Source organism: Zootoca vivipara, chromosome 11 (assembly GCF_965207765.1).
Source record: "Zootoca vivipara chromosome 11, rZooViv2.hap1.1, whole genome shotgun sequence".
NCBI classification, from domain to species: Eukaryota; Metazoa; Chordata; class Lepidosauria; order Squamata; family Lacertidae; genus Zootoca; species Zootoca vivipara.
This window is the reverse complement of record NC_142594.1, coordinates 24221847-24248892: the sequence shown is the minus strand read 5'-3', so window position 1 is coordinate 24248892 and position 27046 is coordinate 24221847. Positions and strand designations below refer to the sequence as shown.

General features: G+C 42.7%; 1 protein-coding gene and 2 long non-coding RNA genes across 11 annotated transcripts in view; 1 reads left to right on the top strand and 2 right to left on the bottom strand.

Annotated features, from left to right (window-relative positions):
* Positions 1–817: 817 nt before the first annotated feature.
* Positions 818–2715, bottom strand: LOC148684230 (uncharacterized). The gene is made up of 2 exons (XR_015946441.1): positions 2600–2715; positions 818–1196 (listed from the first exon to the last, which is right to left on the bottom strand). It is a non-coding gene; the product is annotated as an uncharacterized LOC148684230 (long non-coding RNA).
* A 7311-nt stretch (positions 2716–10026) lies between these two features.
* The window catches only part of KLHL7 (kelch like family member 7), a 20306-nt gene continuing 3286 nt past the window's right edge, over positions 10027–27046 (top strand). Inside the window, exons 1-9 of one of the 4 annotated variants that reach the window (XM_035129125.3) lie at positions 10027–10553; positions 13025–13127; positions 14812–14905; positions 15127–15251; positions 15930–16105; positions 17284–17458; positions 20585–20727; positions 23178–23418; positions 26694–26895. In XM_035129125.3, the coding sequence (XP_034985016.1) occupies positions 10434–10553; positions 13025–13127; positions 14812–14905; positions 15127–15251; positions 15930–16105; positions 17284–17458; positions 20585–20727; positions 23178–23418; positions 26694–26895 (1379 nt within the window). In that variant the 5' untranslated portion in view covers positions 10027–10433. Of the gene's footprint in view, positions 10554–11588; positions 11711–13024; positions 13128–14811; positions 14906–15126; positions 15252–15929; positions 16106–17206; positions 17247–17283; positions 17459–20584; positions 20728–23177; positions 23419–26693; positions 26896–27046 lie in introns of those variants that run through there. The other 3 variants (XM_088654312.1, XM_035129127.3, XM_088654313.1) reach the window with 3 other exon arrangements.
* Positions 20312–27046, bottom strand: part of LOC132592856 (uncharacterized) — a 12073-nt gene continuing 5338 nt past the window's right edge. For 2 of the 6 annotated variants that reach the window (XR_015946435.1, XR_015946436.1), the window contains exons 2-5: positions 26549–26591; positions 24909–25169; positions 24334–24401; positions 21672–22501 (exon numbers count right to left, since the gene is read on the bottom strand). This is a non-coding gene — a long non-coding RNA (uncharacterized LOC132592856). Of the gene's footprint in view, positions 22502–24333; positions 24402–24908; positions 25170–26548; positions 26592–27046 lie in introns of all 6 variants that reach the window. The other 4 variants (XR_015946437.1, XR_015946439.1, XR_015946438.1 and 1 more) reach the window with 2 other exon arrangements.

The following is a 27046-nucleotide window of genomic DNA, read 5'->3' as shown; positions in this document are numbered from 1 at the left end:
GCCTTAAAGGTAAAGGGACCCCTGACCATTAGGTCCAGTCGTGACCGACTCTGGGGTTGCGCGCTCATCTCGCATTATTGGCCGAGGGAGCCGGCGTATAGCTTCCAGGTCATGTGGCCAGCATGACAAAGCCGCTTCTGGCAAACCAGAGCAGCACATGGAAACACCGTTTACCTTCCCGCTGTAGCGGTTCCTATTTATCTACTTGCATTTTGACGTGCTTTCGAACTGCTAGGTTGGCAGGAGCTGGGACCAAGCAACGGGAGCTCACCCCGTCACAGGGATTCGAACCGCCGACCTTCTGATCAGCAAGCCCTAGGCTCAGTGGTTTATCCACAGCGCCACCTGGGTCCCTTAATTATTAACTATCAGCCTTAATGTCTGCCAAATTCTGCTTTGCAAAACTTCAAATTTATGATCAAGTCAAATCTGGCAGGGTAATTTAAACGACACTTAAAAAAAAACACCCAAAAAACCAAACCCATGCCAGAATCTTATATAATTAAAGGATAATGTTTGCAACCCTAGAGAACAGAAACAATAGCTGTTCTCAGATTAAAGGAACATTGTAGGAAATCTGCTGCAAGGCATCTGATACTAGCAAAGTCTATTTATTCCAGTGCTATAAATGTTACTGCTCTAATATTACAGTATATGGCAAGTGAAAAAATACACAATGAAACTGAATATAACAGTGTCAAAGCATTGCTCAAAAGCAAATACTTTTACAAAGCTGCGTCAACAACAGGAAGAAATCGTATAAAGGAAGACACAGGTACAGGGCATCTAGATTCAAAAGCAAAGATGATACCAGACGTTTTTTTAATGGAATATGGTGGAACTTTATTGCATACACAAACACTATGGGCAGGCAACAAGTGCTTGCACCACCATCTCTATGGAATTCACAATACAGAGTACATAGTACTGTAGTTGGTAAATGTCCCTTAACTTGAACCTGAGAACTGCCGACGTTTCTTGCAATAGATGAGCAGGGTGTGGCATAGAAACTGGTACTTTGCCAGGATGTATACAGGCAACTCCCAATTTATCCGTGGGTTACGTTCCAAGACACCGCACGTTTAAGTGAAATTGCGTATAATTGAAACACCATTGAAAAAGCCTGCAAACACCCGTCTTTAGTTGTTGTTTACAGTTGCGTTTCTTTTTTGTTGACTGTAACCAGTGGTTTTCTTCTAGGTGCCATTACTGAGTACCCTTGAGTACCCCCGGGGGGGAAAGAACTGACACTATACCATTATTTTTTATTTAAGAAAAAAAGCTATGGTGATATCTGCAGATTGGTTGGGGTCCCTGTGAGCTAGAGGAGAAATAGAGACTGACTCATATGTGCTCCTTTTGGGTAACCCAGTCCTGCAGTGCAGGGTTGGCCAAAAGCATTGCAGGAATGCCAAGTTTCACTTGGTGGCATCCTTGCTTCCCACTTCCTGTTTAGGAGGTTTTGCAAGAAGCAGCACTTTGCATATCCTACCTGGTGCAAAGAATGGGCAGAGAAAGTTAGAGAAAATGGAAGCGGGAAACAAGCAATCTACAGGCAATCACTTGGCCACTTTCAATTTAGGTAGATTAGATTTCACTTATGATGTTGCATATACACGATAGCACTGGAGGCATGTTAGTATTGTTGCATGAGATGTTTGGCAATTCTGTTTCTTTCAGATGAGGGAGGGAGAGTTTGTGGCTGGACTTTGTAATGCAATGGACCAAGTCAGGTTTGTTCACACTTGTCTTAGTGTCCCAGATTTTTTATACAGGGCTTATCCAGATAAGCTAGATATTGAGCATTCATCCTGATTTGCTTGCACAAAACTTACACAGAGGTTAGATTACATCTGGTCTTTATTGAGCATTTGTTGAGATTTATTTGTGGCCAGGTTATGCAACAATGAGTGTTCATCCTGATTCACTAGCAGGCAGCTTATATGACTTACTGTTGTTAAGCATTTGTTCATTCCACACTTTTCAGTGTGTTTCCATGCCACTTTAAAGTGGATTTGCTGTACCAGGGCAACAGTGATTTAATCCACTTTAACTGTGCAAACCTACAGTTCCCAGATCCCTCCCATAAAATACTGACAGTCTGAAGCCCTTGCTTTGCTGTGTGTTTGTTTAGACTCCTGGTTTTCTTACTGCTCCCTCCTAATTTACCTGAACATGGCATTTTATATTTCTCCATTCACCACCAGACGTATCCAGTAAGCTACCCTAAATATTACAGAGGAGAAAATTATATGCACACTTGCCATTGCTGGTGACAGCAGCGCATTTAATGCAACACATAGTTCTAACCTAAGATGTACAACTTTAAAGGCACAAGTGTAAAATAGTGGGTAGACGACACAGTGATTCTTCAAAAGCTGCTCTTTATTTGGAAGCTGGAACAGAACTGAACTGAACTGCTGAGCCGGCCTGCTTTTATAGAGGGCTGGCTCAAACAATGTATTAAACATAATTCAAAGTTCCCTCCTAAAACAACTGTCAAGGACCCCGGGGGGAAACTATATACACCAACACATAACAACAGGATTATTCAATTCTGTCATTTTCATGCCTATGAATAAATTAATACATCTCTTACCTGCATGAGTAGGCCTATTACACAAAATTCATTCCTGTTCGAGTCTGACCCTTGAATTGCTGATTTTCCAAATCCTCCTGTGTTTTTGAAACATAATGAGAGAAACAACTGCAGCTGAAAGGAAATAAAGAATTCATTTGTTGAATAAATAAACAGACAATGTTTACCAAAACCAGGCATGGGGAACTCCCATAGGCCTAATCTGGCCGATTCCTAGGCCTCTGGCCTGTCCCTCAGTCCTTGCCAAAGCCACACACACCCAGCCACACCCTTGGTCCTCCGATGATGTGCACAGAGCAGCTGAGGAGGCGGGAGGGCCTGATCTTCACCCCTTGCAGTGTGCTGGGAGAGAAAGTTTAACCCTCTACGCCCAGTGCACCACAAGAGGGAAGAAAGCCACAAAACCCCTTCATCCTCAGTTGATCCCCACAGATCACTAGGAAGCAGGAGCAGAATGCTTACATCCTGCCTTTCTGTTTTCCGTTATGCTGAAAATGGTTAACAAAGATATAAATAATTGTCAGCTCTGCTTCTGGTCCCACTTCAGGTTCCAGGAATGCTCAGAACCCCAGGTGGTCTCTTGTACTCAGAGCACCCTCAAAGAGCTCCATTGCCACCTTTTGTCACAGCACTCCACTTTGCTTTGGTTTTTATGCACTGTATTCTTTCCTGCCTTCTCTTACTCAGTTCGTATCCTGGCACTTTTGGTACAGTGTCCTCTCCTGCCTGCCTTTCCACCTCTCTCTCTGGCTCACCACTAGGGATGACATCACTAGATAGACTCACTCTTCCTCTTTCTCCTCTTCTTGCCCCTGCTGAGGCAGCCCAGATTCCTTTTGCAGCTCACCTCTTTTCCCTTTCCTTCCTCCTCCCTGTATAAATCTCTCCCCTTGGTCTCTGAAACACTCTGGCTTCCTTTGTCTATTAGGGTTGCCAGACTCAATAGTGGACAGGACTTCTGTGCCTTTAATTGCCCTACTCTCTTTTGAGTCTGGAAACCTTAAAGAGAAACCAGCAGACCCTTTGCTTGGAAATTAAACAAAGGGTCTGCTGGTTTCTTTTTAAGGTTTTCAGACTCAAAAGAGAGCAGGGCAATTAAAGGCACAGAAATCCTGTCCAATATTGAGTCTGGCAACCCTATTGTCTATATTTATCCTTGGTAGCTCCATTATCCCTCCTCCTCCTCCTCCTTCCTGCTGGGAGCCAGTAAGAATGCTCTCAGATGCTAACCTTTCATCTCCTGAAGCTTCCTTATCTGTCAAGATGTTGCATCAAGTGGGGAGTGCCAGCATTTATCAGAAAGAATCCCTTCCCAGTAACCTGTACATAACACCAAGTAATAAAACAGGTGTAATGATTAAATCAAGCAGCAGAATGTCAGCAACAAAATCAACTAAAAGAGCAAAGAGAAAACAAGACAGCATTGGGAGCCCCTGCAAAAATGCCTTCCAGAATATGAGAATTTCTTCAAACTGTTGGAAGGCAAGGAGCAAGAGAACAGACATGCTTCTGAAACCTAGAGGTGATATAAAAACCCAGACATATAAAAACCCTGTCTGGGCAAACTCATCTTAAACTCAAATGTTCAGGAAACAGAAATTCAGCTGAAGACCAGAGGAAGAGCAGAGTTCCTATGAAAGGAACTATGAAAGTCCTTAAACTATCCCGGACCATTTAGTGCAGGCTTCCTCAACCTCGGCCGTCCAGATGTTTTGAGACTACAATTCCCATCATCCCTGACCACTGGTCCTGCTAGCTAGGGATCATGGGAGTTGTAGGCCAAAAACATCTGGAGGGCTGAGGTTGAGGAAGCCTGATTTAGGGCTTTAAAGGTCCTAACCCACACGAGGACTGCCCCCACAAAGAAACATTTCAACAAGCAGTGCTCTCTCCCCACCCCCATAGTTCAGGAGCAGATTTACTATATGATCTGTTGTGTGTATATAGATCAGCTCTAAGCTAATCATAAATGAATGTCCTGTATCAATTGTCCTACACCTGGGCGTAAGCTTTACTGAACACAACTTATTTCGCGACTTGGAAGACTGCAGGGGCATACAAGCAAGCGATGCCTCAAATGTGCTCTTCAGTGCTTTGCATCATTAGCATGGAGATCTGAAGGGTTTTAAAAAGCACGTCGAATGTGCATAAAAACCCTCTTCAGTCCTTCACGCTATTTGTACCCAGGGACACTGGGAGTGAGGGTTACATGCACTCCACTGCCTCAGTCCTGGGTTTCCCACATCTTAAATTCAGGGAAATCCCTGAACACAGCCACCATATGATAGTGACGAACTAATGATCCAATTTAGCCACTATATGCTAATGATTAACTAATGTAGTGATAAAGGTCTCATTCACACCATACATATGAAGTAGTTTTATATCACTTGGAGGTCCTGAGAAGTATAGTTTGTTTACTAGTGGTTGTAGCTTTGTGAGGTCAGTACCCTTCTCAAACTGCGGTTCCCAGATTTCTTTGGGGGAAGCCATTCATGACAGTTGAAGTGGTGTATGAGTGCTTTAAATGTATGGTATAATCACAGAGCTATCTCCATTATTTCCTTTTTGCAGAATCTGGCCACTTTTGTCTGAATACTATTTTCCCCACCACCATCGGCCCTGTGCTGCTTATTGAAGGTCAATCTTCCCCCAACCTTTCTCCCTCACTATTTTTAGCTTGAAGAATACTTGTCTCTAAGACCTTGCACATGTGTGAAGGCCTGTGCTTGAGACTGAACAGAGCCAAGAGGAGAGAGCTGCCAACTGATTTCCATCCAAAGGCACGACCCTGATCATTGGTATATGCGTGTTTGTGATTTGTTATTGACAGTGCTTTTTTCTATTAAAAAATGTTTAGGGGTACTCCCACTTTTGACTCAATAAAATCAGCGTTTTATAGTTTGAATCAGGAAAAATAAATACAGTAAATGGACAAAAGTGCAAAGATTTAGGGGTATGCGAACCCCTGCGTGCCCCCAGAAAAAAAGCACCGGTTATTGATAAAACAAACAATTGAATGAGGGTCTGTTTCTAGAGTAAAATACCTTTAACTTTAAATGCTCTGCTTTTTTGAAGGAGCAGTTGCACCCTAAACGTTTGACTATAGGCTATGATTACATGCACTTAAGAGCAAGTCCTACTGAACACAGTGGGATCTACACTGTTAAAAGTGTAATCCTACTACAGTATTGACAAACATTAGATGCAGCTTTTGAAGATGAAGAGGGTGAGCAGAAATCATACCTGAATCTATATCTATATATCTATATGAATCATACCTGAATCTATATTCTATTCAGTTGCAGAGAAGATCAGGTTATCATCCATTCTGTCTTACAACAGCTAGATATCCCTGGCTGATTTTGAAATACTTCTGTGCTACAAAATAAATCCCTGTGGGCACCCAAATGTCAATGCTTGTGTTGCCTGTATATATACCAGCTAACCCGCTGCTTTACTGATGTTCTCTACAGATTTTCTCTTCACTTAACGCATTAAAGTGATTACTGAACAGCTTTACAGTGCCAAAGCTGCAGGTAACACTTAATAATCATAGTAAAAATGCCCCCTCAGTTCTGATTAATGTGACTCATCAATTCAGATGAAAGGAGGGTGTGGGAGCTTGTTTATGAAGAGACAATGGTAGAAGGATTTCCTCAGCGTTTTCAAGTTGAGATTTACATGACAGAAGATAGGAGGGCACCTTGGGGAAACAATACACATGCTAACACAAAGGAGATTTACAACAGAGTGTGTGGGTGTGTGCAGTTACATACTATGAAATTTACTCAGAAATACATCCTCACTGTCAATAATGGGGTTTATTCACGCCCGAAACTACTTAAGATTGCAATCAAATACAGTAGTCTTGATTGCACACATCAGTTGTTCTGTGCCACTGTTGCACCGTGGATCTCCTGCCAACCTAGCAGTTCGAAAGCACGCCAGTGCAAGTAGATAAATAGGTACCGCTGCAGTGGGAAGGTAAACGGTGTTTCCGTGCGCTCTGGTTTCCACCATCTTGTTCTGTTGTGCCAGAAGCAGTTTAGTCATGCTGGCCACACAACCTGGGAAGCTGTCTGTGGACAAACGCCAGCTCCCTCGGCCTGAAAGCGAGAGGAGCGCCACAGCCCCATAGTCACCTTTGACTGGACATAACCATCCAGGAGTCCTTTATTATGATGGATTCTCGAGTGGGCGGGGTAATGGATAGATCAGATGTAAGGGCTTATGGAGTGGAGACAAACAAGCTTATTACATAATTGTCATAGTGCTGTTGCATTGTAGTCGCTGCCTAACTGCAGGTGTGGTGAAACTTTGGCTCTCCAGGTGTTACTTACTGAACTACAACTCCTCACAGGACCCAGCAAGCATGGCCAATGGTCAGGGGTGATGGGAGTTGTAGTTCAGCAACATCTAGATGATCAAAGATTCCTCACACCTGCCTTACTGGCTTCTTCCAAAGACCTTGTGTTGCTCTTTGTGTGTTGGTGTTGGTGGAATTTCAGGAGATAAGTCAGTTTACCAGCACCTCCTCCAGTCCCTTACCTGTCACACACTAGTGCAGGGACTGTTGTCTTGCATAGAATTATAGAACTGCAGAGTTGGAAGGGACCCCGAGGGTCATCCAGCCCAATCCCCTGCAATGCAGGAATCCAGCTGTCCCTCGATGGGCTTGAACCAGCAACCTTCTGGTTAACAGCCAGGCACACTGACCCATTGTGCCACTGAACAGTTTGCATGTGCAACACTCATACAAATATAAAGAATCAAGGCTGCAACATTTGGTCAATTAATTTGTTAGCCTATTTGAGTACAAATGTTTTGCTCAATTAAAAAAAAGAGTGATCTTAATTAATCCAGCAACAGGTTTGTAACAAAAACTTATTTGGTTTTTTAATTTATTTGGCTAAGTTCAGTATTTCACCGGGCTATCGTATCAGAGTTATACTGTATCTCTATTACCACTGCTGTAATGACATCTACTGGTGAAAGCAGGTTTTGACTTCAGATGGAAAAAAAACATCCTGCCTTTTACTGCTAGCAATGTACACACAGTAGTTTATGCAACCCCACTTGGCTCCCTTTGCCTGGACCCTTTCTCTTGTGGTCTTTATGCAGTCCTAGAATACTTTTTTAAAACTACAAATTCACCCAGCATTTTATTGATCTTCTTGCAGGCTCCTGATCCTCTGCTGTCTGAATCTTGTTCAATTGCTTTGTTCTTAACTTTTTTTTTAATCACCGTGTGAGGGGCCACCCTAGAAGAGGGGTAGAAATATATTAAATAAATACATTGCAGTGTCTGAGGAGTAACTGTGCATTCAACTTTCTTAAAGATGCCACTAGAGAGAACCTCAAAGAGATACATTTTGTTTAATGATACCATCAACTCCATCCAATTCTAAGCTTAGCTTTTATGATGCAAGCAGAGATTTGTATCACACAACAGGTAAAGCAACATCCCAAAATCCATTCAAGCCGATTACTACTACAGCTCTGTGCAGGTCTGCTAGGGAGATGAGGTCAGCTCTCCAAGGTGGTGTCACACCTATTAAGTACTTTACACAAACTTTTTGTATGGGGCAGGTGCATGGGCATAGCCAGGATTTTTGTTAGGGGCAGCAGGCCTTTAGTTGGAGGGGGGCAGAACCTCAGTTTGCTATGTATCTTTATTGATTGGGGGGCAGGTGCCCCTCCCTGCACCACCACCCCCGGCTATGCCCATGGGCAGGTGGTATTTTCTGGCACAGTAGCGTCAATAGCAATGGCTGCTGCCCTCATAGAGAGGGTGGGTTAGTTCCTAGCACTGATGCCAAGCCATCTGTTGAATGTCTTGGAGAAGCAATCGGATCAGGCTCCATGACAGAAGACTCCAAATTGTAGCAGGACCTGTGGCCCAACCTAGGCAGCTGATCCAGAATCTATTATATTGAAAGCCTCTGAGAGATCCAGGAGAACCTCTGAGATCACACACCCAGCCCAGCTCTGGCAGACTAGGCAGGGTGGGCAAGCATCCAGGGAGAACTGCACGCTTCCTAGTAGACAGTCTGTATCTTCAGGCTGTAGAAGCTAGACAGTATCAACCAGAACAAATGGGCCACTAGTCCCACCCATCTCCAACTCTGTACCAACTAAGTAATCAAAGTTGACATGACTGGCATGGTGTTTTATTTTTTCTGGTGGAGCAAGAGATCAGCGGGCCCAAGGCATTGTTGGTTGAAGTGGATTGAGTTAAGTTAGCCATATTGATTCGTATGTTGTCAGGCGGGAGGGGGGGATTGGTCTTGTTGGCCTGTGATGTGATAAAGGGACCAGTGTCTCTGTTGCACCCCACTGTCCTAAAAGGGAACACAGATGCTGCTAAGGACCTGCAATCCCTGGAATCTTGCACTGCTGGTTGGAGATTGGGGTGGCTGTAATAAGGGCTTATCTGCGGCCAGAACTCACCTGAACTCAATTCCTGCACCTACCTCTCAGGTGGTCACCATTGCCATTATAAGAGAACAAGGGAGGTATTCATAGTGAGTTCTGGCACCTCTTTTTCTAGAAAAATAGCACTGGTTGTAACAATATTTTTCTGAGGGGTCCAAGACCCCACTGGTTTTTGCAGCAGTGGCAGAAAAAAGGAAGAATAAAATTAGATAAAATACCCCTGGACAGTTAAGTCCGGTCAAAGGCAACTTTGGGGTGCGGCGCTCATCTTGCTTCAGGTCAAGGGGGCTTTCCACAGACAGCTTTCTGGGTCGTGTGGTCAGCATGACTAAACCGCTTCTGGCGCAACAGAACACCATGTCGGAAACCAGAGCGCAGGGAAACACCATTTACCTTCCCGTCTACTTGCACTGGCACACTTTCAAATTGCTAGGTTGGCAGGAGCTGGGGCAGAGCAACGGGAGCTCACCCTGTCACAGGGATTCGAACCACTGACCTTCTGATCAGCAAGCCCAAGAGGCTCAGTGGTTTAGACAAACAGTGCCACTCGCTCCCTCCAAGAATTAAAGTAGGGTGCTGGGGCGGTTGGAGTTTTAAACCTCTGCTCCCAGCTCAGCCCCTACTGGGGATGCATGTTAACCTTCCTCCTTCTCCTCCTCCTCCTCCTCCACCACCACATCTGGATTACTGTATGCCTTCAGATGATCTGCACGTACTTCGCATGCCGAAGAAGATCCTGGTTTCAACCCCTGCCATTCCCATCTAGAACTGGGGGAAACTGAGCGGAGCCTCCGGCAAGCAGCGCAGACCATAAACGGGCCAATGCTTTTCTTGTGTTCTGCCGAGCCACCTCCTTTAAGAAAGAGGCGTACCTCTACAATCCTGAGTGTATCTATACTGGGCAACTGAGCGGCCCACCCTTCTCGGGAAAACTCGTGCTCCTTTGACACACTTCAGGGACCAACCTGCCCGCCCACATTCACGCATGCGCACCTGGCGCCTACCCAGAACTCTCCACCTCGTCGCTTCCCCTGCTCTAATTGTCTCGGGCAGGTCGTGCGCTTCGGCGTGACGTCACGGCGCGCCGGCTCCTTCTTTGTTTACCTCTCCCACCCGCTGAATCTTCGCCGGCTCCCGAGAAGGGGCGGACTTGTGTTGGCGGACAGCGATTCCGCGAGCTGCTTCCTGATTGGCCAGGGGAGCCTATATTTGGGGGTGTCGGAGGGGTGGGAAGAGGGCCTGCAACTGCTAGGCGGAGGGGGACCTTTTTTTGCAGAGCGAGGTCGGGGCTGCCGCTTTGCTTTGGCCGTTGGAGCCTGGCTGCCGTTTATGACAGGGTGTCGGTTCGGGAAGCCTTCGGTTCGTCGCCGGCGAGAGGGAGGCGAGGGAAGGGAGCATGGCGGCCTCGGCTTCGGAGAAAAGCAACAAAAAGAAGACCGAGAAGAAACTCGCCGCCCGGGAAGAAGCCAAATTGCTGGCCAGCTTCATGGGGGTCATGAACACCATGAGGAAGCAAGTAAGGCGGGGCGTGGGGTGGCCGGCCTCCTAGGGCTCTTTGACCTGTGGGGTCCAATAAGAACATGTTTCTATTTCTCTTTCACCCCCCCCCCCAGTGGTTTTGACCACGAGCCTGGCCCCTGGGCATTTGTGTACCCGGAGGAGTTGTAGGAGAAGAAACCCATGGCGGGGTGGGGTCATAGCTAACACAAAGTGCTTGCCATTGTTTTGTTTCTGTTTACAACAGTCCTGTAAAGTAGGCCAGTAAGGACTCCCATATTGCAGAGGTGTGGGATGGCTGACGAGGCTCGCGGATGACGCCTTGCCGAAGAATCATAGAATTGTAGAGTTGGAAGGGACTCCAAGGGTCATCTACTCCCACCGCCTGCAACGTTGGAATCTTAAAGCGTCTGTGACAGATGGGCATCCAACCTCTCCAAAGGAGGAGAGCCCACAACCTCCCGAGGAAGACTTTCACTGACAGATCTTACAGTCGGGAAAGTTTTTCCATGTGTTTAGAAGGAATCTCCTTTCATGTAACTTGACTACCTGATGAGTTCCTGTTAGAGGCGAGATTTGAATGAGCAGCATCGGGATTTATATTTGGGCACTTATCTACCATGCTGCAATAGATTTCTGGTACACAGAGCAGTTGATGTGAAGCCAAGACATGAATCCCGTTGCATTCTTTGCTCATTTATCTGGTGTAGCTCTTTGATGTTCCACCCACAAGGATGCATTGGGGGAAAATGAGAATATTCTCAACTTCTGTTACCCTGGCAAATGTGTAAACCTAATTCAGATTCATCTCCCTTTATCTCTAGCATATGTCGCCCAAGAGGATAGTATTCTAGAGATACAGAAAGATGATCACAACAGCATGGGACAGGCATAGGCAAACTCGGCCCTCCAGATGTTTTGGGACTACAACTACCATCATCCCTAGTTAACAGGACCAGTGGTCAGGGATGATGGGAGTTGTAGTCCCAAAACATCTGGAGGGCCGAGTTTACCTATGCCTGGCATAGGAGTTAATATCTATCTTTTTGTGCAGGAAAGCTATTACCAGAACAACTGTTAACAGGCTGTAGGGGTTGGAGCATTACAAATGCTGGCAAGCTGTAGTGGAAATAGTGACTGAAGGTAACACCTTCACCATCAGCCTCCTTCCAGAAGGTACAAGTTATAGTTGTGTGCTCAGTGAATATGACTAGTGTATGACTATGAAACTGGGGTGAAAACTGCTAGTTCAATTGTGTACTTAACAGATGTGTTTGGGTAGTACCAGTCTACTGATCTATGAGGCATATTTGCCTTGCTAACCTGTGGCTTGTATTCACCTTTTGCTCAGAGTAGACCTATTACAATTAATCCTATGTAATGGACATTACCTAATTTCAATGGGTCTGCACCGAGTTGAATACAACCAATTCTCTGTTCATAATCTGCTTTAGTAGTGATTTGTATTGTCATCACTTGCTAGAGCTGCTACTGTACGGTACCAATTTTAAGATCATTAACATATTTTAGCTCAGTAACAGCTTGTTCTTGTTCAGTTGCCTTGAGGTGCTTATATACATTTCAAGTTAAAAATGCTACACACATTGGCTAATATTCTAGCAACGATAAACACATAAATGGTAGTCTTTCTCCCAAATAGTTGGAGGTCTAAATGGAGACAACTGGAAAATGTTAAGTTTCCTTCATTGTCATTTCCACAACAGAGAAAAATAATTGTCAATGTCTTTCTTTTTCTACGTTTAGAAATTAATTCAGCAGCTTTTAAATGAGGCTAGAATAATGAGAGCATCCATTAAAGTATAAGCAGAGTACTTTTCAGGAACCTGGTCTCATTTAAAAGCAACTTAACTAACACATTAGTCACTCTGCTATTTTGGTCTACTGTGGAAATGACAATAAAGAAAGAAGCAAATGTTCTAGTTGTTTCTATTTAGACCTCCCATAAGCATTTGGGACAATGACTGCTATTTTAAGTATGTATTGTTGGCTACAGTATTAAGCCTGCAATCCTCTACATGCTTACCTGGAAGTAAGCCCTATTAAACTAAGTAAGAATTATTTCTGAGTAGATAGGCATAGTTTTACAACGTAGGTTTGCCAAACTGTATACAAAAATCTCACATACTTGGAGCTGAAGAGCAGCAAAATTGTAATTGTTCATGTTAATGTAATTCAGTTACAAGACCAGAGTCTCAATTCTCACCAGCTATGAAGCTCAATGGATGAACTTGGGCCAGTCATTGCCTCTCAGCCTAACCTACTTCACAGGGTGGTTGTGAGGATTAAGTGAGGAAAGGAAGAATCACATACACTGCCTTGAGCTCCTTTGAAAAATGGTGATTTTGTCTCAATAGTATTTGTTGTACATTTCTGTAGGTCTCTAGTTTAGCAAAAAAATAAGAATTTCTACACATTTCTTTGAAGCTATGAAATATTACATGCTTTGTCATTTTGACTTTTTTGTGCTAGAAAACACTCTGTGATGTCATTCTCATGGTCCAGGAAAGGAAGATCCCAGCTCATCGTGTTGTACTTGCTTCAGCAAGTCACTTCTTTAACTTGATGTTTACCAGTAAGTCTTCAGCTAACTCAACTTCTACTGGTTTAAATCTTCATCACCTACTGACCAGCAGTGCTCAAAATTAGCTAGGCGCATTTTGCTACTGGCACAGGTCCAATTGCGACTATGTGGAGATTTCTGGGCTCCAGGTTGGCGACCGCAATTAAAAAACCTCTGTCTTAGTCCATAGTGAATACAATTTCCACTGTGTGTTTCTTCTTCTTGCATACTGGGACAAGTGGATTGTTGTAAGAGCAAGCTACAGTCAAGGAATTCATTGAAATCATAGAATTGTAGTGTTGGAAGGGACTCCGAGGGTCATTTAGTCCAACCCCCTGGCAGATAAGACATTCTGTTGTGGTAACTGCAACCTACAATAGATTCAAGGTACCATTTGGCAACAAGCTTATGTACTGAGTTTATAACATTGTGGGCCTGCAAAGAAAGGAAGTTTTGGTTTAATAACGTATACGTAGAAGCTCTTGAATCTTGTCCAATTATCTTTACAGTGATATTTCTTCCTTGTCTTCCATCTCTGTTGCTTGTCCAACTGTCAGCCTAATTGCGGTTTAGTAGCACCATGCAGGAGAACAGCCTTAAGCTAAACCATGGCTTAGCATGAATATGCTGTCTTCAAAGAAGACGATTGGTGCCACTTTGCTTCTTCCTAGGCTTTTTAGGTTGGTACAGCAGCTAAATCAAGATTTGGCTTAGTGTGTCATCCAACCCCTGGATCATAGTTCAGGTCTCTCCTCAATCATGACTTGTAGACAAGCTTTGGCCACAAATGGTTGAGGACAGGTGTTAACAACAGCCCCAGATTCAGACAACACACTTAGCAAAAACATGGCTTAACTGCCACTGCACTGACCTAAAATGTCAAGGGAGAAGTAAAGCACCCATGATCTCGGTCACACACTGCTTTGCCATGTCATACATGTGAACCAGTGAAGCCACTGAATTTCCACTTGTCTTCCTAAAACTCTCACATGCAGTCAGTATATAATAAGACTTGCCAAAAATACACCTGCTTCAGAGAGACTGGCATATTTGCGACCCCTAAGCTTAATATTTAAATGTCTTTAAAAATGGGCTCTAGAGCAAAAGAAGGTGCCCTCTTTTTATTTAACTTTAGGTGCAGATGTTTCTTAGGTCAGAACTCATTCATACCACACTAATTCATCTTTTTTAATTTTTACATCAAGAACCGGGAAACCTGTATTCCTCCAGATGTTCTTGGACTGTCTCTCCCATCAGCCTCAGCTGGCACAGCCAATAGTGAGGGATGATGGGAGTTGACCAACAGGAAGACCACAGGTTCCCATTCCTATTTTATATAGAGACAAACCTTGAGCTGGGTTGAAATGTATGTAAGACTGGGATGTAGTTTTGTGAGACCAGAAGTTCTTGATACACCTATTCTTAGTGTACTTGTTTTTCTGTAAATAAGATTTCTATAAGTAAGACGGAATTAGGAAAACAGTTTTTAATATATTTAAATCTAGATTCCAGCTTGGCCAGTTCTAGGTTCTGTTGCTCATAACTGATCTCTGTGACTGTCTTGAAGTTCGCTTAACAACTTCCATTGCAACTGTTTCCCCCCCCCTTAAATTAGAGCAGCAGGTCCTTTGAGATGTGGGTGCAGGGGTGGAATTGTTGTTCAGGTTAGATGATGGTGTTATGTATCTAATTGCAGCAAATATGATTGAATCAAAATCTTATGAAGTGGAGTTAAAAGATGCAGAGCCAGATATTATTGAGCAGCTTGTGGAGTTTGCTTATACTGCAAGGTAGGTTTATTTATTTATTTATGTGAAGCCCAGAAAAGCTGTTAAGTGAATTAATGCTATTTTAATTATATGTTCAACAGGTACTACTGTATCTGCCTGTAACATATTGTGTTGCTGTTCTAGTGGTTGAAAATCCTAATTTAATCTAGCTATGTGTATTATCATGTTCCCAGTTCTTGTTGAAAATGTTTTGGTCATAGTAATGTTGCTACTTTTTTCAGAATTTCTGTAAACAGCAACAATGTCCAGTCATTGTTAGATGCCGCAAATCAATATCAAATTGAACCTGTGAAAAAAATGTGTGTGGACTTCTTAAAAGAGCAAGTTGATGCTTCAAATTGTCTTGGTAAGATGGCTCACTCTATATTGTTTCTAAAAACTCTTGATATTTTTCAAAATTGGCACTTTGGGTCCTTGATTATTCAATTTTTAGGACAGTCTTGCTAATGATACATTTCATGTATTATTCTATTGGAAAACAAGTTTTATGATTTGAAAATGTATTTTTGTCATGCGTATATTACTGCTACAGTGCCTGCCACCTCTGATTAGCTTTCAGATAAGCCAGACTGAACTATTGTTTTCTATAGAATGTGACTACTGTTAAAGACTTTCTTCCAAGTTGCTAACATGACATCATTGTCTCTCTAGTACTTAGTGCATGACAAATTCATAGATTTCATCAATTATTTTACTTCTCAAGATAACTACTTTGGTCATTGCTTTTGCCACTGAAGAGAAAAAAACTTTAAAAACGGGCAGCATTCTGCTCTATCAACAGAAACTCTGCGCAAGGGGGCTTCCCCCCTTTACTTCTCCCATACCCGCCCTGAAACTGGCTGGAGGGAATTGGGATAACCCCCAGAACAGCAAAAGAGTGGGGGCAAGAGTGAGTGTTCCATTTAGCAAGCTGCAATGCTTGTGCAGATGGAACATTCGTAAGAGCACAATGTTTAATTCCAACCAATATGCTTTTTCATGAATTTTAAACATCTTTTCATAATTTTTTACTATCTTGCACTAGGTATAAGTGTGTTAGCAGAGTGTCTTGACTGCCCAGAGCTCAAGGCTACTGCAGATGACTTTATCCACCAACATTTCACAGAGGTTTACAAGACAGACGAGTTTCTGCAGCTAGATGTTAAACGTGTAACACATCTCCTGAATCAAGACACGCTAACTGTAAGAGCAGAAGATCAGGTGAGGGTCCAGTTTCATAGCTACTTTAGTCTTGCATCTGAAATAAGGATTTGTGTTTTTAGGTATCTTGCTGTAAATATGCAATCTGTATGGAAATATTTCCTGTCAAAAGTGGAATGCAAATAATTGCTGGCAGAACTTTTAGTGCCTGTATGATTTCCAACCAGATTCTCCAGCTTTTCAGGTCTCATCTCCTCACAAAGTCAAATGACTTAATGGAGCAGTGGCATGGGGAGTTGTAATGTGAAAAACAGAAGGGCCTCAAATATAGGAGCGCTTAACTGCATCAAAACTGAAGGATCAGTATTTGATTAATTTTTGGCAGGAAAAAAGGCTGGAACATCAGGTGCTTGAAGTAGGAGTCACTATAGTATCCTATATTTTTTATGAGAAATGCTGATTAAAAAGTGCCCTCAAGGAAAGTTTTGTTCCAAAACAGATTGAGACTGAAAACAGATTGAGACTTTCTGGCATTTGGTATTTTCCCCTGCTTTTTGCTGTTTGTGGTGTTTTCTCAGTTTTGTAGTTGGTTTTCTGTCTCGTTCTTGGATATCATGGTCAGTAATGTGTTTGACAGTTGAAGCGACTTTTTCTAAAAACATTGAGAGTGGTTACTATGAAGGACCAAAAGGTATTAGCATAGCATCTGGGATTTTTCCACATTATCTAATTGCTTCAAGAAAGTGTAAACTTTTCACTGAAACAGTTAGATCCTTTCAGTGTGGTGGATCCCATTTAGTGTGGTGGGACATAAAAATTGCTTCAGTAGCTGAAATATGTTAGAAGTAAAATTTTATTTTCCAGGTAAGTGGCAGCCCTGTGAGTTATTTCACTCCAATTTACACATGCATGTTCACTATGTAATAATTGGTCTATCTTAGTTCAGCTGTTGTTTATAGTATAGTTTCACAACTCTGAATAGTCATGGCTCTGAATTTTTTTATCTCGGGAGATCAGCAGCAGCTTTTAAATTCGGGATTTCTTCTTAGCCATTCCTGAATGAGGGACTTAAACCCATCTAACTGGCAATAGAAGATATAGCAAGTAATTATTTTTAAAAGCCCTTTGAAGATCCTAAATTAGACTTCCTTTTTGTAACAGCTGAGATATCACTTTCCTGGTTCTATAGATGGCTGCTACTGTAAGTACACAGATATATTTTTCTTTCTTATTCCTAGGTTTATGATGCTGCCGTCAGGTGGCTGAAGTATGACGAGCCAAACCGTCAGCCTTACATGGTTGACATTCTTGCTAAAGTCAGGTTTCCTTTAATTTCAAAAAATTTCCTCAGTAAAACAGTACAAGCTGAGCCACTTATCCAGGACAACCCTGAGTGCCTCAAAATGGTTATCAGTAAGTTTATCTTCTGTGTTGTCTCAACTCTCTGTAAAGTTTTTCTTTAAGACCTGCTTATTCCATTTAAATGCACTTTAGCATGTAAATACAAAAGAAAGGTAGGATTAACCCTGTTCTCTCTGTGCCAAGAAGCTGAATCAAAGCTGACTAGTAGCCCTCAATGTTGGCATTCTATTTCCTGCAATTAGAACTATGTCTAATAAATTGCAGACTATGTAAGCTCCATGGTCCAGAGTCCCCCAACTTCAAAAATCTCATTTGTGTGTCTCAGCTTTGAACAGTGGATACCAAAATAAAGAAATGTCTTGTCATTATGGGTCAGCTTCAAGCAATTATGGGTCACTTCAGAGTTTCATAAAATTATAAGAGCCTGCTGGATCAATCAGACCAGTTGCCCATCTAGTCAAACATCCTGTTCTCAGTGGCCAACCAGATGCCTATGGGAAGCCTAACAGCAGGAGCTGAGCACAAGAGCAGTGTCCCCTCCTGCATTTTCCAGCAACTAGTAGCATACTGCCTCCAATTGTGGAGGCAGAGCATAGCCTTTGTGGTTAGTGATAGCCTTATCCTCCATAAATAACCATCTTTTAAAGCCATCCAAGTTGGTCACCATCACGGCCGCCTGTGGGAGTGAAGTCCATAGCATAACTGTGTACTGTGTAAAGAACTACTATTGTCTGTCCTGAATCCTCAGTATTTAGCTTCAATGGTTGTCCATGTTTGTGTTATGAGATGGGGGGGGGGTGCTTTTTTGTACCCACTTTTCCCATACCATGGTTCACCTCTTGGGGACGCGGGTGGCACTGTGGGTTAAACCACAGAGCCTAGGGCTTGCCAATCAGAAGGTCGGCGGTTCGAATCCCCGTGATGGGGTGAGCTCCCATGCTTGGTCCCAGCTCCTGGCAACCTAGCAGTTCAAAAGCACGTCAAAGTGCAAGTAGATAAATAGGTACCGATACAGCGAGAAGGCAAACGGCATTTCCGTGTGCTGCTCTGGTTTGCCAGAAGCGGCTTTGTCATGCTGGCCACATGACCTGGAAGCTGTACGCCGGCTCCCTCGGCCAATAACGCAAGAGTCAGTCACGACTGGACCTAATGGTCAGGGGTCCTTTTACCTTTAGCTATGTCACCTCTTACTTACTTACTCTCTAAACTAAAGAGGCCCCAATGCTGCAACCTCTCCTTCTAGGGGAATTGCTCTATCCCCTTGATCATGGTTGCCCTTTTCTGAGCCCTTTCCAACTCTTATCCTTTTTGTGGTGAGGCAACCAGAACTCTAAATAACATTCCAAGTGCAATTGCACCATTGATTTGTATAACAGTACAGTAGTTCTGGTGGTGCAGTAGTTCTCCTGGTGCTTGTTGAGTGATACTCTGAGCTCCAAGCACCCATTGAAGCAGGCAGCCCAGCTTGCATGTTGAACACGCTGCTTTATGGAAGTGAGTCGTGTGCAACTTGCAATCACCAGAAGCCTTCCACATTTGCTATATCAGGAAGATTTGGGACATCACATGACAGGACAGAATCTCAAACAAAGATGTGCTCTCCCAAGCCCACATTCCCAGCATGTTCGCACTCCTGTCTCAAAGTCTTCATTGGCTTGGGCATGTCCACAGAATGGAAGAGGGCAGGATCCCCAAAGACATGCTCTACAAGGAGCTGGTTTCAGACACCAGGCCCATTGGCAGACCAACTCTGTGTTACAAAGAGGTATGCAAACGTTACATGAATGATGGCAATATCCCAGTGTGGAAATCCCTTGGAGATGACTGAGTACCTAGAGATAGTCAGTCAGCAATAAAACATGTCTCTCCAGCATTGGTCTCTACAGCCACAGAAGACATCATATTTCTCCAACGGTTTGACCCCTAAAGGCACACTCCTCCATTGTCTCCTGAGACAGATGCCAATAACTACGGTGAACATAGTCCTCCAGTTCAACTATCTTTCAGTTTGCTTTTGAGCCTAATTGAATTCTTTTGTGTGCCCTTTAAACTCTAAATGGTCTGGGACCAAGGTCTGACTCCAGTTTTCCCCACTACTGAATAATAGTAGAAGACCTTCTATATGTTGGCACCTTGGTTGTAGAATTTCCTGTTGATAATCTTGGCTACAAGTTCAAGTTCATTTTGTTTGTCTTTGTGCCCTTGTGCACTTTTTGTTCCAGCTGGAGTGAAGATGAAGAAAGTGCTCTAGGATTTTTGTGTCCTATTTAGATGAGTGGGGGGTTGGCAGCAATGATCTGGGGAATCCTGTACAAAGACAAGTATAATCAACATCCTCCTTCCCCCTTTCCTTCTGTTGGTTACTGCAGCCATGGGTTGGTGGCTAGCCAGCATCCATCCACCTTTCATCTAACCCCAGGAAAACACCCCCACCAAATCATCCCACCCTCCTCTTCGCTAAAGTAACTTATTTCAAAAAACTGGGCACCACTGTAAGATACAAAATAGAAGATACCAGAGTATTCATTACCAAAGGCCACCTTAATACCTGAAAAAAATAGTTCGGTATGCCTTTAAAACCAGCTCGTATGTTTCAGATTTCTTAGGCTTCAGATATAATTGGTAAGAACATTAATATCTATACAAAAATAGCCTGAGTAATGACATTTCTCTCAGCTATTGAAGAACAGTAAACCTACGCACCACCATCTGTGTCTTCAATGCAGATCTGGGCTGCTTCTCAAGTATATGCTAAGTCAAAACAAAGAAAAAGAAGCAAAGACTGAATAAAACCTTTAAGCTGTCTTCTTGTTTAGGTGTAGTGAGAAATATTTTATAGATACTAAGCTTTGATTATTTAAAACATATTGGATGTTGACATATTTGATGACATACTCAGTGGCATAATATTCTGAGAGGTTTATTCCATGGTAATCAGTTTGTCTCACTGTACAGGTACTTTATACGTATCCGTGAATATAGAAACATGTTTTAAAGACACTTCATCAATTTTTTTGTGGCAGCCTTTCTGTATTTCAGAGGTTGCATGTGATTTTTGAAAAATGGTTAAAAACAGGCTTTAATTTTTTTTCTCTTTTATTTTTGTCCATCCTTGCTTTGGAAACAGAGATTTCTCTTAGAATTACTCAGAATCATTGTGTGTGCCTTCTGGTTTAGGTGGCATGAGATACCATCTGCTTTCTCCAGAGGACAGAGAAGAGTTGGTGGATGGCACTCGCCCGCGAAGAAAAAAGCACGATTACCGCATTGCCTTGTTTGGTGGCTCACAGCCACAGTCATGTCGGTATTTTAATCCAAAGGTAGCTCTGATCTTTCAGAATTTGAGCAGATAGTGTGTAGCCAAAAAATTCATCATCACTTTCATTATATAACAAGTTTCATCGCTACAGATAAAGATATGAGAATAGATATAAAATTAGTTTGTTCTTACACTTGTGAAATTTCACAAAACAAGCGTTTTGTTGTTAAATCGTGGGAGGACAGGTTGTAAGCAACAATGCAACAAGGGATAGCAAGATGATACAGGGAACTTTATGTAGAGCTATTTTGAGGTTTCTATGGCAACTTTGATGCTTCTTACACTTATGTATGGGCTTTCATTGTTGCTAGAAATAGATTTCTATTTTGTATAGTCATTTACAAATTTAAATCCCCAATAGTTGATCATTATTAAAGTAACAAATTTGGATCCTGTGAAAATTCAAAAGGGGGAATGGGGAAAACTGGTCTTGGAGGAAGTATGTCCTCCAAGCCCAATAATCCTTTCAGCAAATGGAGTAGTCTGTCAGAAGGATGCTTTGTGGGAGTGAATGCCCCTCTTATTTGAATAACCTAAAAGTGAGCATTAGTTACTTGTTTCATGGTTTTCAGAAACCTTGCTGTGGTGCCTCAGCAATGTCTATTGGGGTGGGAGTTACTGAATTGTCATCTTATGCTTGCTATCTTTTGAAGATGTTCTGTCAGCTTCTGCTAGTGCAAGGTGTTGCTGGACTAGAAAGCTATAATGATTATTGACTATATTTTTAAATGTCATTTTCCCCCCCCCTACTCCCTGCAATTCAACATATTGGCAGATAAATGATCTATCAGTTGTTTTAAATACATGTGACTAACTGTACCCAGATTGAGAAAAGCACATGAACATCCCATTGAGATAGTGCAGATAAACAGAATCTTGTTTAGATGATCATCTTATTTATACCTGAGGTTTTTGATACAACAGGTGATACACAAGTATGCTGGCTCAGGCAATATTATTTTTATTATTAATTAAATTTATATACCGCCCTATACCCACAGGTCTCAGGTTGGTTCACAAGGTAAAATTACAATATAAAAACACAAAATACATAAACAAAATATAAACATAAACAGCTGAATAACCCCATAAAACAGTTAAAAACATTTTTTTAAAAAATAAAAAATACAATTAAAAAGCAGTTTAAAAGAAAGCAGTTTAAAATAATGTAGTGTTTATCTTTGACTGTGATATGGCTAGGATCTTACTGTTTTTTGTAACTATCTGGTTCTTGGAATGTGCATTAATTTCCATTAATTTATCCCAGTTGCTCAAATTTGGCTGTGTTTGTATACATGTTTCAACCCTACTGATGACTCTGCTGGTATTTTTTGCAGCACCATCTGTAGTTTATTACAGGCAAACCAATTGAAGGTACATTATATATCATTTGTGGCATAGAGAATGGGTTCTTTGTTGTCATGACAGCAAGTTTTCCCCAGTTCTATTTTATCTGATTATATTTCTTAAGATCTGCTATTTTCTTCTCAACCCTTTTTTGTATTGTTCTGTTCTCTTTCTTGACTCCATTTATCTACTGAATTTTAAAATCAAGCCAAATTATAAAAGCCAGGAGTTTCTCAAAACAGTTTCTCAGTTACTTTTGCCCTCCTCTCCACCCTTACTCTCTAGTTAATTATTGTTGATGCCCCAAATGTAAGGAAGATGTGAAGATAACACAATAACATAATTAATATCTGCAAACGGGTGTGAAGGAAGTTTTCAATAATTATGTTGTTGTCTGAGCAGTGTATCCGCTGTAGACAGGATTCCACCTGTAATAAAACAGTGGTAAAGACAGTAACAAGGGCCTATTAGATCTAAGCCCGTTTTTTCAAAACACACTGTAATACATGGAAACGAGTTTTCCACCGCTCCGTAAACTTATTTAAGATATCGTACACCACTTTTCAGGTGGACATCATAAAGCGGTTTGCATAAAACATTAAAAACAATCAAAGCTATGCAGTGAAACAGCAAAGACATGCTACAAGGGGAGAAAAAAATTGTGAAAACTAAAAATCCCGTCAGAGCAAAATGGTTTCTAAATCATCTTTGTAGTGGCAGATGGTTGGGAAAGGCCACTCGGGAATACCAGGAGCTAGATAGCAGAAAGCTTTACAGGCTCTTCTCCACATCACTTCCCAACATACAAATGTGGTGTACTAAGGTACTGTCCATTTTTATAACAGCCTAGTGGTTAGAGTGTTGGACTAAGACTAGGGGGATGCAAGTTGAAGTCCTTACTTCATTATAAAGTTCCTATGACTTTAAGAGTCACATCTGTCAGCCTAAATTACCCCGCAACGTAATTTTGAGGGTAAAATGGAAAGGGGAAGAACCATGTATGCCACACCAGCTTCATTGGACAAATAAATAAATAATCTCAGAATTCTGAAGAATTTACACAGTGCAGTATTCTCTCCCAAACTTCTATCTTTTCTCATATAGGATTACAGCTGGACAGACATCCGATGTCCCTTTGAAAAGCGGAGGGATGCAGCTTGTGTTTTCTGGGACAACGTGGTTTATATTTTGGGCGGCTCCCAACTTTTTCCTATAAAGCGAATGGACTGTTACAATGTTGTGAAAGACAGCTGGTATTCGAAGCTGGGGCCTCCAACACCTCGGGATAGCCTTGCAGCTTGTGCAGCAGAGGGTAAAATATATACATCTGGTGGTTCTGAAGTAGGTAAGACACTCGAAGGGTCTGCTGGTGGGTCTGTAAAGTAGAAGTCGCATGTGGCACCCTAATGTCATTGAATTTTACTTTTACAAACAAATGGCACTCACTGCCAAAACTCGGAAGCCAGCTTATCTAATGTGGGCCTTAAAACACAGAGCAAAAAAACAAAAACAAAAATCAGTGAACTGTATCCAACTAAGTTCTATTCTGAATACACTCTTTGAAATTAATGGACCTAAGTTAGTCATGCCCCTGAATTTCAATAGGACTAGTCCAGGGGTCCCCAGACTACGGCCCCCGGGCCGGATGCGGCCCAATTGGCCTTCCAATCTGGCCCGCGGCAACCCCCGCCACCCGCTGCCGCTGCCCGCTCTTGCGGCGCGCTTCCAGATCTGAAAAAAATCGCCGAAAATCATTTCTGCGCATGCGTATGGGCCTCTTCCGACCCAGAAGAGGTCATTTCCGGTGCACTTCCGGGTCGGGGGAGGTGCACTTCCGGGTCGGGGGAGGCCCATACGCATGCACACAAACAATTTTCGACAATTTTTCCGGCCTGGAAGCGCCCCACCGCGCCAGTAAATGGGTGTGCGCATGCGCACTGCCGTGCACTCCCCCACCCTCCGGCCCACTGCGCGCGCACTCCCCTGCCCTCCGGCCCGTAGGCGGGTAAGTCTGGGGACCCCTGGACTAGTCTAACTGGTATAGTCTAACTGGACTAGTCTAACTGGTACAACAGAGTGTATTTTTAGAAGGGATATTTGTCATGTTAGCTTCATTTAGCCACCTAAATCTGGAAATGAAAGTACTATATATTTCTGACATTTATGTGTAACTTACAGCACAACTGGTACAGATAGCAAGATTTCATGGTTTACCTCACCCCCAGGCTGCAACCCTATGCCTATGCTTGAACACACTCACCCAAGAAGAAGCAGTTAGAGCCTTCTCAACAATATATCAGATACCGCCAGCCACAGCACTAATGCCAGCTGAAACGTCAGTTAAAACAAAACAAAACGTCAGTTAAAACAAAACAAAACAAGACAGATAAACCTTATTGCAATTTACCATGCCTCTCGCAGGAAGCCAGAATGACAAGGTCTCTTAGGAGACGAAAAATCTAAGAGCATCCTTAAGCTAAGCCAAAGAAAATCCCATCTCCGGGGTGGTGAACCTCACAATGACTATGTCCTTGTGACTCTCACCGGCTGGAAAGTGTCCTTGAGCTCTAATAACGGCAATATTGAGAAGCAGTATGGTGTAATGGTTAGAGGTGTTGGACTATGACTCGGGAGACCAGGGTTTGAATCCCCACACTCAGCCGTGAATCTCCCTGGGTGACCTTGGTCCAGGCACTGTCTCCCAGCCAACCCTACCTCACAGGGTTGTTGTGAGGATAAAAGGTGGAGGCTTCTCTGAAATTTCTACTACAGCCCCTCACAGTGCTAAAGAGACAATCTGGGTGGGTTTTTTCCCCTAGCAAAGGTGTGTCTTACCTCTTCAGCAGCTTGAGCCCTTGCAGGTGTTAATAGGTGGATCACAGTCTGCCTCTTTCACCCATACCAAATCTGTACAAGCAGTATTATATCCTTTAAACATTTGCCCAATCTTATGCTGGGCATAGGATATGTATGGGATTTTTATAGGGACGCAGGTGGCACTGTGGGTTAAACCACAAAGCCTAGGGCTTGCTGATCAGAAGGTCGGCGGTTCGAATCCCTGTGACAGGGTGAGCTCCCGTTGCTCAGTCCCAGCTCCTAGCAGTTCAAAAGCACATCAAAGTGAAAGTAGATAAATAGGTACCGCTCCAAGCGGGAAGGTAAACGGCGTTTCCGTGCGCTACTCTGGTTCGCCAGAAGCGGCTTTGTCATGCTGGCCACATGACCTGGAAGCTGCACTCCGGCTCCCTCGGCCAACAACGCAAGATGAGCGCCGCAACCCCAGAGTCGGTCACGACTGGACCTAATGGTCAGGGGTCCCTTTACTTTTATGCTGGGCAACAGAATAAATTCATAATCCAAGGGATTGCAAAGAAAAGGCCCCCAACATTTATCTTACAACATGGCCTGCTAAAGCTAATTTTCATCCCAAATTCCACCACTGGCTCCCTGGCCTGCTGCTGCTCTTCATTACATCTATAACTTTTTAAAAAAAGAACAGCTATACTTTCCTGACTGCTGTGGAAGAAGAAATAAAATTGCCTTTCCCTCCCTCTCCCTCAAACTGCCCACAGGGTGGCAGAGAAGTTTGCAGATCCATGTAGGGAAGCTGTGGTCACACGCCCACAGCCACAGTAACAAAAGCTTAATTCTCTTTAATCCATGGTCTGTTTTCAAGGGGCATAGGTTCTCATGTTACAGCTCACCACCAGGAATGAACCGAAAATGATTTTTTTGGTTTTTGGTTTTGGTGTGGCAGTAGTTCCAAGCCAGTCGCCACATGGAATGGCTCAGCATGTTTGTGACGGCACCACCCACCCATGTTTCTTACACTGATGCAAGGAGGTTTCAAAGCATACAGCCAGAGGCTGGAGGAGGCATCTTTGATATTATATCTGCAGAGTGGGCTTCTGAAACTGAAAGCAGGGAGGGTCCAGGCAGGGCAGTTACCCTACCTATAGGTCTGGAATGCTATGGATGGCAGTGAAGACAGCGCTTTGTATGAGAACGACAGCAGTGATGGTGATGACTGCGAACTCAGTAATGATGACAATGTCTATGCTGATATAACCTCACACCAGCTACAGCTGAAGCTCTGTTTGGGCATACAGATGAGGAATCCAGATCTGAAGGATTTTAACTCTTTTGTTTTAACTTGGTTGCTGATTGAGCTAAGATTTTTGTTTAGTGTTTTTCTTTGAAATAAATATTCAAAAACATTTAACCTACTGATGCCTCAATTAATGTAATTTTATTAGTATCTATTTTTATTTTTGAAATTTACCAGTAGCTGCTGCATTTCCCACCCTAGGCTTATACTCGAGTTTTTTGTGATAAAATTAGGTGCCTCGGCTTGTATTCGGGTTGGCTTATACTCTAGTATATACGGGTATTTTGGATGCAGATAGCATAGAAAAAAAATTTTTTAAAGGATTATCAGTATCACAGGAAGGTTGCTTGTATATAGGATCACGTACCTTGTTTTGGAGAACATAATCTTAAAACCGTACAGCTGCTGCACTAGAAGACAAAGTACAACAGTGACCTTATTGCAATGTTGCATGTAATTCATAGAATCTCCAAATATTCTCTAAATCACTTTGCTTGTCTCTTTATTTAAAGGAAATTCTGCATTATATTTGTTTGAATGCTATGATACGAGAACAGAAAGTTGGCACACAAAGCCCAGTATGCTGACTCAGCGATGCAGTCATGGGATGGTAGAGGCAAATGGTCTCATATACGTATGCGGAGGAAGTTTAGGAAACAATGTTTCTGGAAGAGTCTTGAATTCCTGTGAAGTTTATGATCCAGCAACAGAAACGTATGTATTGATTTCAATTAATTTTATTGTGTGTTTAACCATCTAAAATTACAAATTACACAAATGCAACTTCTTCCGGAGTGCCCTTCCCAGGCAGATTTGTGAGGCTCTTTCACTGCTTGCATTAGGAGGTCAGTTAAAACTTTAAAAT